The 13,292-nt window shown below is 37.6% G+C and overlaps 1 protein-coding gene across 4 annotated transcripts; it reads right to left on the bottom strand.

Annotated features, from left to right (window-relative positions):
• Positions 1 to 1,416: 1,416 nt before the first annotated feature.
• On the bottom strand, positions 1,417 to 12,210 carry LOC129414760 (uncharacterized). Of its 4 annotated transcripts, XR_012369586.1 has the most exons (11): positions 11,402 to 12,210; positions 11,220 to 11,321; positions 10,873 to 11,095; positions 9,672 to 10,658; positions 7,970 to 8,134; positions 6,984 to 7,127; positions 6,126 to 6,278; positions 5,185 to 5,331; positions 4,664 to 4,720; positions 3,417 to 4,253; positions 3,187 to 3,322 (listed from the first exon to the last, which is right to left on the bottom strand). XR_012369586.1 is itself a non-coding variant. In XM_073867564.1 (10 exons), the coding sequence occupies exons 4-10, from the start codon at positions 9,799 to 9,801 to the stop codon at positions 4,123 to 4,125; spliced, it is 927 nt and encodes a 308-aa protein (XP_073723665.1). In that variant the 5' UTR covers positions 9,802 to 10,658; positions 10,873 to 11,095; positions 11,220 to 11,321; positions 11,402 to 12,210; the 3' UTR covers positions 3,187 to 4,122. The 4 variants fall into 4 exon arrangements, 3 of the variants coding, with proteins under 3 accessions (XP_055024846.2, XP_055024847.2, XP_073723665.1); XM_073867564.1 differs by having other exon boundaries at positions 3,187 to 4,253; XM_055168871.2 differs by lacking the exons at positions 3,417 to 4,253; positions 10,873 to 11,095; positions 11,220 to 11,321; positions 11,402 to 12,210 and adding an exon at positions 1,417 to 2,709 and having other exon boundaries at positions 3,188 to 3,322; positions 9,672 to 10,051.
• Positions 12,211 to 13,292: the final 1,082 nt, after the last annotated feature.

Here is a 13,292-nt window from a genome sequence, read left to right as displayed (position 1 = left end):
ATATATCTATATTTATCTATTTCTGCATTTAATTTTCTTATTTATTTCTGTATTTATTTATTTACACTTAAGTCATTTTATAAAAAAAAAACGTTTTTTTTTACCACATCATTGTCATGTAAATGTAGCCTAAATCGGATTTTGGCTAATGCCAGAACATTTTGTAACTTTACCAAGTGCTCACAGCTTAGGTGGAAATACTTTGTGTTAACAATGTGCAGTTGGATTATATTGGACGTATATGCTGCATTTCTAGCAGTCCTTGACATTAATTTTTTTGATCACCAGCAAAGTGTTTTGCGACAGCCTAAATGAAGAAAAATTCAGTCTCTGCCTGTCTTAGACTTATAGGGATTACTTTTGAAGATTCATATAGAAGAAAATTGCACGTATATTTATGGCCTAATATATAGACTGAAACGTGTATATATGTATTTTAAATGACCTTTCTCAGACAATTTAACACAGGGTTAAATTTTGCTGATGTTTCATCGCATAGTTCATCAAAATGCGTCTTAATGTGCCTTGCGCGCTTGTGAGTAAATGAAGAACGAATGCATATGACTGCGCATGACTTTTAGATAACATCATATTATTGCACAGACATTGACAACAGATAGCAGGATTTACTATGAAGCTGTTTGATGAGTTTGTGAGTTGATGTGATCACCACTATCTGGAGATGAATGGTAAAGAAGACAGAAGAGGTCAATGCAGACCCCAGATCAGTAGGGGTTAGGAGCTCTGTTGTGGTTTATGACCAAGAGATTAAACAGGTTGCTTAAATATTTGTTCACAAAAAAACAACAACAATAATTTACTCACCCCATGTCATTAAAAATATTGATGGGTTTACTTTGTTCAGTCGAGAAAAAATTAAATTTTTATTTTTTTATTATTTAAAGGAACAGTATGTAAGAAATGTATATCAATGAATCATAAAATGGCCCTGATATGTCACTAGACATTAAGAAATCATTTTCATTTCAAATACTTATATCACTCACAACAGTGGTCCGGCTAGGATATTGTCATTTAAAAAGTGAAGTTGCAGCCCTCAACTGATGTTTATGTTGTCATGTTGTGTATTGGCCACCAGTTGTGTGATTGCAGTACCTGTTTTAGCCACAAGTTTTGTAATTGCAATACCAGTTTTGGCCACAATCCTACATACTGTTGCTTTAATGGACTTTATTGGACCCCAACAGTTTACTGTTTAAATGCAGTTTAAAATTGCTGTTTCAACACAGATTCAAAGGGCTCTAAAAGATCCCAAACGAGGCATAAGGGTCTTATCTATATGTCATTTTCGCAAGAAAAATATTTACTTTTAAAGCACAACTTCTCCTCTTGCACCAGCCGTGTAACGCGCCAGCTCGACATGGGGGTGAGTATTATCTTGATTTTTTTAAGAAAGTGGAGAAATCCTTTAAGTGGCACCCATGTGTTAAGTGTTTGTACAATCGTGCATCAGCGCCTACAGAAGCTTAAGATATATCGACTCTACAGAAAGACAAATACTACTGCATCTTACAGCCTACAATGAAATCAATGACTGTGTCAGAAACCGTTCACTGTTCCCTATACAGAATACGAAAATGAATGTGCAACTTTGAACAGTGACGTAAATACCATTCGTCATAAACTCTTAGACCTGTGTGGCTTTATGGATTTTACTGTGAAACAGTAAAGTTTTTCCTTTCTTACTGTTTGTCACAAATGTCGTGTTTATTGGATTAAGTTGATAATAAAGACAACAAAACAACTGCTTTTCATATTTATGTTTGTTAATTATATTTCATAAAAATATGCATTATATTGAAAATAAAAGGCATCACATTTATTGTAATGTTTTTAAAGTAGAAAATAACTAAAAACAAGAACAAAAAAAGTGTATAAAAATACTTTTGTGGTGTAGTATTTATAATGTATATTAATATTATCTTTAACAATATGCTGCACTGACGAAAGAAGAAAAAACACAATAAATCAAATCAAATCAATAAATAAAGGTAAAATATTAAAAACATATTAAATCTTTCAAACTCAAAATAAAATTGAATTGAATTAAAATTGTATTTATATAGTGCTTTTCACAATTTGTAATTGTTTCAAAGCAGCTTTACATTACTAGAAACAGGGAAAAACACTCAACAAACAATTCGACAGACAGTATAAGTAGCAAAATACATGGCTATGAATAAACTTTACAAGCGAGCCAATGTCGGCTGACTCCCCGGGTTGAAAAAACCCCCTAGGAGAAAAACCTCCGAATTTTTTAGCCAGGAGGGAAAAAAAGTCCTAGGAGGGAAAAAACCCTTGGGAGATATATGTAAACGGATGAGGAGATTAAACAGGTTCCCCCGCCGGTGGTCATTGGTCAGGCATCGGCTGGGCATGACATTAAGAGACGTCCAGTAGATCAGTGGTGTGTTGACCTCCACGGCGGCCGGAACTGGGTCTGTTTGTCTCAATGTCCTCGGGTTCGCGGACATTTTAGTGTAGATATCCTTGCCAGACTTCTTAATATATTTGATGGTGACCTACAAGAGAGAATAATCATATGTAAGTCATATATAATGTAGGGTTGGCAAAACAATTTGATGAAGAGCGATTCTTCCTTTTTGCCATCAGATTTGCGAGTCCCCTCATCCACTTCACTAAGGCACCTCTTCCATCTCCAATCTTCATCAAGCAATGACATTTTTCCTGAAAAACAATCAGTACAAAATGAACACAAGAATTGTTTTGTCTCACATGAACTCCAATGACAGTGCTGCTTATAACATAACACACAGAATAAATATTCATTTAAAAAATGGGCAAATAATGGAAAGTTGTTCAGTACATCCAATGCTAATCAACTACTAGCAGAATAAACAAGAAGTGTGAGATCAAGTAAGAGTGAAACCACTTTTAAAAACATCTTCTAAAAATTTCTTTAAATAAGCAAATCAGGACAAGATAAAGGAAAAAGCTCAGGAGTCATTCTGATGAATCAAGAGAACTCAGTCCATCTGAATAACATGACATACCGAATACAGGGAGAAGGTATTACATAAACATCTGTCGTATAAACACACTTATTACGATTACTTGGCAGAGGTTTGAAACAATAAAGTACAGTCGACAAAGGAGAAAATTAAAGCAGACAATAAAGAGCAGAACACAATAACATTATACTCACTTTCACCATCACTTGACTTCATGCTGGATGAACCTTCCCGAGGATCATCTTGATCTTCAGCACTCTGATCCTGGTCGAATGGACCACATTGACTATCAGCTGCTTCTTGGCGTGTAAATGGATGTATTACCAAAACTGGACAGAGATTTGAATCAATCAAGGAGAGAAACAGTTAACAAGGGCAACAAAGCCGACAATACAAATCAGAACATAATAACATTATACTCACTCTCATTATTGCTTATGAGGCTAGATGAACCTGACCAATCAGCTGCTTCTTGGAAAGCTGTTAGGTCCAAGGTTGATGAACCAGACGGGCAATAGTCTGGTTCCACAAGCTCGCCGGCTCGAGTCCGAAGGGACTATACTGCCTGTGTTTCTCACGAGCTGGGTGCAGGTAAGAAGAACCTGACTGACTATCAGAATGATCCGGTTGAGCATGGCGCTCATGGTCGAAAGGACCACATTTAAGATCATCCTCTTCTTGGAAAGGCATTTCTCCAAGGAAACAAGCTCGCCGGCTCGAGTCCGAAGGGACTATACTGCCAGTGTTGTTCACGAGCTGGGTGCAGGTCACATAAACCTGACTGACTTATCAGCATGATCCGGTTGAGCATGACGCTCATGGTCGAAAGGACCACATTTAGGATCATCCTCTTCTTGGAGCTGGCATGTCTCCAAGGAAACAAGCTCGCCGGCTCGAGTCCGATGGGACTATTCTGCCAGTGTTGTTCACGAGCTGGGTGCAGGTAAGAAATACCCGACTTAAAATCAGCTGATCTCCCGGAGCACATGGGTCATGGTCGAATGGACCATATGATCAGCTGCTTCTTGGAAAGCTGATAAATCCAAGGATGACGAACCTGACCGGCAATAGGGTGGTTCTTGAAAACCCGTTTGCTTAATTCCAGAACCCCTCTACAAGTCAGCTTTATCTAAACGGGCACCTGAGGATCAAAGGGCTCCACTTCATCCTCATTTCCACAGCAACAGCAGGCTTTTTTGATAGCCCGCAATGCTCTTGCCAAGAAAGCACGGATTTTCTTCCGGCTTTTTGGTTTTGGTTCTTAAAGATAAAAATAGAAAAGATGAACAACAGATGTTACCACCAGAATAGAGCCCGATCTATATGGGTTTTTTGGAAACCCATAAAGTAATAACACTGGGAAATATATATGTACATTCTTGTTTATTAATTTATTATGTCGATATTTGATGCCAGCGTATGGATTCTTCTAACGCACAAAGACAGACAATGATAAATCCGCATATCGATGTATTGTCCCACCCCTATTCCTGATCAGAGATCTGTAAATTCAAATCTCACTAGCCAATGGGATTAAAGTATGGTTAAGTCCTGCCCACACAAGAGATTTGTGCCAGAATGGTGAATGTAAATATAAAGTTTGTTTGTTTAATTAAAAGTTCCATTAACATCATATTTGGGGTGTCATTATAATGGTGTAATACACTGACCTGGTAAGCTTCTCTCCTCCTCAATGCTCTCTTGATCCGCTGCAGGTGTAGACACAACTGGAAAGATCGGACACAAAGAAGACATTATAAACTTTTCTAAAATCTAACACATTGTTACTGTATAGTTATTATGGTATTGTGACAAACATTATAAAACTTACTACATAAAAATGTCATAAATGCTAATGTTACATGTGTGTTATTCCACAGTTTATTCTTATTGTAAAATGTAAAAAAATGAGTGTTGTAAAATTATATATATATATATATATATATATATATATATATATAATTTAATGTGTTATTATTATAATGTAACACAGTGGTTCTCAACTCGAGGCCCACTGCTCTGCACATTTTGTATGTCTCTCTTATCTGACACAATCAGTTCAGTTCATAGAGATCTCTACTAATGAGCCGATGATTTGAAACAGGTGTGTTAAATAAGGGAGACAAACAAAATGTGCAGAGCAGTGGGCCTCCAGGCATAACCTTGAGAACCACTGGCGTAACAAACTGACCTGCAGGGATCCACTCCTCATCGTCAACCGTCCCCGGAAGGACAAACCTCGTCTCACAAACTGCGGGTGCAGAGACGCACAACCTCCGTTGTGAATCTTGCTTACCGCAGGTTGTAAGTTCTTGCCCCTGAGCTGTTGTAGACACAGCTGGACAGACCGGACAAAAAGAAGACATTTTAATATATGCTAGTGTTATATTTGTGTTATTCCACAATGTTATTGCATTTATTCTTTTGTAAAATGTGGAAAAATATATAGAATGAGTGTTTAAGGGGCTGTCCACACGGAGAGGCATATCACTGTATACGTATAAATTTGTTATCGTATTGCCGTTTCGTCCACACGGATCCGGCGTTTTGAGAGAGTGAAACCGCTATTTTTTGAAACCGGGTCCTAAAAATGGATAAATCTGAAATCAACACCCTTGCGGTTTCGTGTGTACAGCCAATCCGTATATTTTGTGAAGCGAAAACGTCATAACATCACGTGTCGGAAGTGTCACACGTAACAGCAACAACAATAACGGCGGACTACGTGATTGTGTCCGTGCTACAGAAGCTACTAAAGCCTACTAGCTTTATTACAGCAAAATCTATTGCTTCTATGCAATTGTGGTGAGCAACAAGCGATAATGGACAACACCATACGTTGGTTATGCGCATGCTCAAAGTCTTCTTCCTCGTGTATAGTGTATATCTGTGGCAGAATTACAGCGCCCCATACTGGTCCGGCATATATACTACACCGCTTTCAGTCGGTTTCAGTGGTTTCGTGTTTACGGATAATTTTTTTAGAACAAGGAAAAAAATGATCGGATAGCGAATGCACTGGCTTTGTGTGGACAAAGCCTTAAAATTATATAAAATTATATAAAAAAAGCCTTAAAATTATACAAAATTATATATATTTAATGTGTCATTATGATAGTGTAAGAGATTCACCTGCAGGGACCCACTCATCATCATCAGCCCACATTTGCAAAGCTGCGGGGGCAGAGAAACACAACCTCTGCTGAGCATCTCGCTCCCCACTGCTTGCAATGAGCTTTTCGAGCCTTTCAGCTGATGAGGACCAGATCTTATTCAATTCCTCAGCTGCACAGACCGGACACAAACAACACATTATAAACTTCTTAAAACAATGTGTTAGATCTTAGTTACTGTGGTATTTTCACAAACATTGTAATAATAGTAATAACAAAAATGTATCACATAACACATGCATGTGGTGTACCAGTGGTGGCCAGTGACTTCTTTTTCGAAGGCGAACAACGCGAACATGTATTTAGTTCGTCATGAGTTCGGCATGTCATGTGAACCTATGTGCTTTATCATAAACCCTTTCGACGCATGTGCAGCAGGCATGTATTTTGAAATGACGCATGATGCCCATAGGTTTACATGACGCAACAAAAACACATTTTGACATGACGAGCAACACACGACACTCAGAACACATATTTCGAATTTGTGCCACTCGGAAGAGAAGTCACCGCCCGCCACTGATGTGTACACACAAACAATGTTTTTATACATTATTACTATTATTAATTTAATAAACTATGTGAACCATATTTTATTTCATTTAAAAACATCACATGAAAAACATGATTACATAATACATACAAATTTAAATGAAAAACTAAAACACCAAAAATATTAAACACAGCCCTCATGCTATGCTAGACCCAAGACAAGTACACAGTAACTTCATATATGTTTTACTATCTATATAAGAAGTTAATGTGTCAATTGTTTTTCATTACATTTGAGGTTTATAATAATGAGGTGCTGACTGACCTCTATGGCGCCGTATCGTATCTCTCAACATCTGTAGAAGGGCCAAAGTTTGCTCCTCACCAGAGTATAAAGCGGCCCTTCGTCTGGCTTCCATTTTACTCAAGATACTGCGCATCTCGGCTGTTGTCATCTTACGTCTACCAGCTGGACAGAACAGACATAAAAAACACATTAACAGTTAACGTGGTATTTTCACATTGTGGATAAATAGTTAAAGCATTTTATAACTGACACTTTTTTATTGCACATTACAGAAGTGGAAAGGACACGAGGCTGTGGGAAGCTGACAAATGAGTGTTTATAACATCATAACACGTTAAAAACAAGTTAGCATAGCGTTTATCTACTAATAGTTGCAAGCCTCCATTTAACGGAAAGCAATGCGCTGTCACTTTAAACCCAGTGTCCTCATCACTATGAATGATTTGTGTGTTCTCATTAGCAGGCCCGGATAAACACAATGTTGTGCCCTAGAAAGTCACCATGAACCGGAAGTAGTGATGGTCTTGTATCTCTATGCATTTATTGCATGTCATAATGCACAATTGATCAAACTTTCACAATAGTTATAAACCAAAGAATCATGTAAACCTCCTTCACTAATTCTAGGCATAAGATAGTTTAAAAGACTCAATTTACAACAAAAGGTACATAATATGAGCAAAATATAGATGTCCTTTAGATTAGCCATATACATTTCCAATGCTGATTTTACGTCAGCAGCAGCTAACTATAGTTAGGATTGATTTACACGCTGTAATGTCGTTACATTAATGCACCACTAGATGGCACTCAATCTTTGTGAGTTAGATATACGTGTGGTGTGATAAGAAGAAAGTCAGTCCTCATCTCGAGGTTATGAGTGAGATTTATTAAAGTGTGTTTGACTTCATGAGGGGCTACATAGACCCATTAAAGAATGAACTGAATGTATGGTGGTGACACAAAATGATGCGTTGTGCAAACCACTGGTGTAACAAACTGACCTGCAGGGACCAACTTAACCTCATCTGCTTTCCTCAGAAGGACAAACATCTTTGGATAATATGAGTTTGGAGAGACGCACCATATCTGTTGTGGATCTAGTACACCCCAGTTTCTCATTTCTGGCCCCTGCGCTGGTCTAGACATACTGTAAGACCATCTGCCAACTGGACAGAACATACAAAAAGAAGACATTATAAACTTCTCTGAAATCTGACAAATTGTTGTAACATTATAACCTATTACATAATATTAAATATATGCTAGTGTTATATATTTGTGTTATTCCACACTGTTATTGCGTTTATTGTTATTGAAAAAGGTGTAAAATATATAGAATGAGTGTTTTAAAATTATATATATTTAATGTGTCATTATAATAGTGTAAGAGAGACTGGCCTGCAGGGACCCACTCATCATCATTTACTGTCCCCGAAAAAACAGCCCACATTTGATAAGCTGTGGGGAGAGAGATGCTCCCCACTGTACACGCTGTAATGTCCTTACATTAATGCACCACTAGATGGCACTCAAGCTTCGTGAGTTAAATATACGTGTGGTGTGATTAAAGAAGAAAGTCAGTCCGCTTCTTGCGATTATGAGTGAGATTTATTAAAGTGTGTTTGAATGAACTGAATGTATGGTGACACAAAATGAGGCGTCGTGCAAATTAGCAGTAAAAAAAGGTCGCGCATTCCGTTTTTTTGCCCCGTGCCCCCCTCCCTTCAAAATAGCCATTCACCTAAACCAAAACTCCGGAGACGTCATTTAATCTTACCACCGACCCCATATATTTTCTTTAGTTCATGCTCAAATATCACAACAAAACGCATAACACGCTTTAAAAAAATAATCCATTGACGAGAACATAATTGAAGCAATTTGGCAAATTAAAATGTTTGACAATATCGTAGTACTGCGTTTGAGAGAAACCGCACCAGACAATAGCACGCGCGCGACGAGTCCAAAGATAAATCACACACTGCTTTGTTCATAACAAAACAAATTAGACAAAATAACGAACGCGTAACATTAAAAAAAACGCAAAGTTTACCTTATTATGACCCTGATTTCATAATTTAGGGAGCAATATTTAATTCATTACTTCAGTAGCGTCGGTTTCTAAACTTGGAAAAGTTATTACCTCACCTCTGCCATATGATGGCGGCAGGGTCGTGTAAAGAAACAGACATTAGCATCACATAAACAATAAAAACCCGTATTTAAAACAGTTCATATTAAATCAACTACAACAAAACGCCTCATGCATACGAGTCTTTAATTCCACCAACAATACAGGCAGATAGCAACGTTCGTCTGTATAGCACAAAGCAAAGACAAGCTACTGAACTTAATTTCCACTCGTATATTTTTGCATTTGGGGTTTCTCTCAAACTGAATGAGCTGACAAACCCGAAATTTGACAAATGTGACAGTGTGGATCAAAAGGTTAATGAGTTCAAGGTAGTTATCCAGTCGCATTTGTAGGCTGCATACGTCATCTAAATAGTCTTTTTGCAGAAAATTAACAATTATAAGCTTGGCTATTATTTTCAGTTAATAGTAAATTGTTGTAATATGTTTACGACTTTCGAATGCAATGCTCAGTTAACTTAAATAAACCAGACATGTGCAGCCTGCGTATGCGACCTCCGTAAGCTGCAACCTTCGGATGTAGAAAAGCCGTAAATAATATTTACTGACCTGAACGCCTCGATTCCACATCCGGTGCAGCCACCGGACGAGCGAAGGTCACCCGATTACCTGAAGGGGCAGAATTCTGCTTTCGCAAAATCCCACCCCTGCTGGTCTGGGGATCACTCGAATCAGACATGATATTAATGTCTTCAAGTCTATTCAATAACGGTCAGCAGTTGCTTGACTTGTTTTTTGAACAGACGTGTGGTAGATATTTGATATTGATGACAGCAAAGTCAGGAGAGTATAGTCGTTATCTGTAGCCTTTGCTCAGAGAATCAGTGTGTGAAGAATATTTGCCCGGGCAAGCCTTTTTATATGTTCGGTGACGTCAAACGTTCTATTCGACATCAAAGACTTGTCTCTATGACAACATTTATTACGTCTCTGTGTCAATCTTAATCAACTATGTAATAATATATTATAATAATAATTTTTACATCTATTCATTACTTTTATATTAAAATACATGTAGATAACCTTCTATGTAAATATATGGTTTTATATTGCAATATCTGACCATATATATTTATTTCTAGTACTTGTCTACATATTATTTTGCTGTTATATGTAAATCTATTTTAAAATGTATGTAAAATCCCCTCTAGTATATTTCACATACTGTGTACACACATTTTCCACAAATAAAAAAACATTTAACACACAGCTTATGTAAATAATTTAAATTGACAGACATTTTCATCACACTCCCCCAATAAATCAGTGGGCACTGAATCAGATTTTACAAACAATGTGGTATACATTTATGCACATAATATATATATATGTTAATGCACATATATAGTATATGCATTAACTGCACATTAACAACATGAATCCAGCCAGCAACAAATACTAGACTTCAGATCTAAAATCAAAGCTTAAATTTGGATTGGGGGCAGGCTTATGTCTTCTTTCTCTTTGCCAACCCAGAATTCATAGCCTGTCCTAACTGTCCAACAGTTTCCACCTTATGATGTTTTATGAAACAATCTGCAAAAGAACACAAAAGAGAGAAAACATTTAGATTAATCAGTGGTTACTACGCTGGTACTGGTTACTCTGTACCTACAGACAAAAAATCCATCAATATATAATAATAATATAAAAGCAAGTATTTACTTCACATTTATATAGGGCTGGGTATCATTAAAACATTTTCAATGCAGTAGAAAATGCACGCTCTGAGGGTGTGGATGATGCTTACACACAGAGATACCCTGAAGCCAAATCAAAAAAGCATTGGCAGTGTCCTTCATGTCACACCACCAGGGTTACTGGACTCGCTGAGGACTGAGAAGATAGAAGTAATCTTTAGTGCCTTATCTCTTCCTTAAACGTCTCTGTAGTGCTGGTGGTCTCTTTTCTTACTTTATTTTCATGTCCTCTACAGCAAACAGCTCCTCGAGGGCAGAGAGCTTTGGCCTCTTCTGTGAACAAATAGGTCAAGAAATAAAAGAGAAATATAAATCACTATTCAAGTACATGCAAATAAGTTCATTTTGTACTAATAATTAAATGGGGAAAAAACAGAATGTCTTTATATTTTCTTACCACTTTTTCACTGGCAGATGCACAGATGCCTTCATCAGATAAGCGGTCATCTTGGTCATCTGCTCTCTCTTTGAGCCCCTGATTCATCTGCTGGCCCTGAGCCTGTATGCAATAAAGTATGAGGGTCATGTATATAGATATCAACAATTGAAGGGAAGTAGATAACTAATAATAGTTAACACCTGTTCATTTATATCAGCTCCTCCTCCAATCTGTTCAACACTTCATCAGACACTTTTCACTTGAATCTGGGATCCAACACTGTGCCCTACTCCAAAAACTGTCTGACGCTGTCAACCTGCAAGTAAGACTACGTAAAAACATAGTATGAGTCCCTAAATAATCCTAATTTAAAAACAAGTGAGAATATGATTACGCTGAACACCTGGTATCTTTTGAGAGGTCATTCCAGATAGTGTCCTTAAAGGAGGGGTTTAATGCTATTTTATCCATTCTGACTTATTAACACTGTTTAAAAGTTGTAATCCTCATGCTAAACTAATGCATAATGTCAAAAAAGCCATTGAGCATGTGACAAGAGTATTTCTGGGCCAAATTTCTGTTCCTGTTGATAAATTACCGACTCAGTATCTGATTCTGGATCATATATGTACGGCTGTATCTGACTGTAAGCCAAGGTTATGTAAAAAACTGTTTTTATTTAAGTTTTATTTACTTTGATGTATCAGTTGTTGGATTAGAATTCAAAGGCTGTGTACTCGTAACTCTTTAGCTCCGCCCACTGTACGCCTTCAAGAGATCATCTTTTCCGGGGGGAAAAAACACGGAAAAAGGTGTTCTGTCTTTTATGAATCTGACAACACGAAAGACTCTTTGGAAATATGAAGGATGAAATACTACTCTATAGATAACCAAGATTAACATGAGAGTGGCAGAAACCGTGTGTGTTATGTGATCTTTAATGGTCTTTGTGAAGGAGTTCTCATCATTAACTGTAAAGTGGTGACGGCCAATCAGAACAGAAGTGTTTCCATAGCTCTGATGGCAGAGGGCTCAATTCCCAAGAAAAATGTATGGATTGAAAACACAAAGTTACTTTGAATTAAAGAATCTGTAAAAGGCTTCTAAAGTTGATGTGACAAAAAAAGGTTAGGACTGAAATGATCTGGCTTTGGCTAGTTACATTTATGCATTTGGCGGATGCTTATCCAAAATGGCGCGGCAGTGGAGCTGCTTATGATGCGCTGCGAGAGAAGACATGATCAGTTTGTCGGAGCAGGTCATTTATGGTTTGTGCCTTTAAAAACCAAACAGTTAACACACATTCAAATAATTCATTCAAGGTTAAATGTAGATCAATTCTTTAACCCAAAAATGAAAGACAGAACCGTTCTTACGCTCAAGATCCCTGTAAGTCTGGTCACCAGAGCATCTTTTAGAAGATAAGGTTAGGGATGCTCCGATCGATCGGCCGCCGATCGGTATCGGCCGATAATGGCATTAAATGACTCGATCGGTGCTCGCTAAATCTGCCGATCTCATAAACCGATCTTTCTGTTTACTTTTGTCATCAAAAGGATCCTGAATGCGGTTGCAATTAAAGACATTTTTTTACGTGGGCGGTGGCTGAACGCAGACAAGCAGCTGTGAGGAAAATAAAAGTTTAAACGCTCAAAACTTTAAGACGCATGCAAATAAGAAACTTTTGGCATGAGGATGCAATTGTCCGTGATAGATATGTGTTGTATATGCTGTTTGATGGGGATGTGAAGACGCCTCGCGCTGTTTACCGGAGCGTGTCCTCATACGCATATCTCTGTAAAGGCAAAGAGAGACATACAAATCTGCACGCTGCACATGAGCAACAGGTTGTAAAAATGCTTATGATGCTTTACAACCTGTTGCTCATGTGCAGCGTGCAGATTTGTATGTCTCTCTTAGAGATATGCGTATTTACCGGAGGACGCGCTCCGGTAAACAGCGCGAGGCGTCTTCACATCCCCATCAAACAGCGTATACAACACATATCTATCACGGACAATTGCATCCTCATGCCAAAAGTTTCTTATTTGCATACGTCTTAAAGTTTTGAGCGTTTAAACTTTTATTTTC

This window comes from Misgurnus anguillicaudatus, chromosome 5 (assembly GCF_027580225.2).
Source record: "Misgurnus anguillicaudatus chromosome 5, ASM2758022v2, whole genome shotgun sequence".
Classification (NCBI taxonomy): domain Eukaryota; kingdom Metazoa; phylum Chordata; class Actinopteri; order Cypriniformes; family Cobitidae; genus Misgurnus; species Misgurnus anguillicaudatus.
The sequence above is the reverse complement of the archived record's forward strand: the minus strand, read 5'-3'. Positions and strand labels throughout refer to the sequence as shown.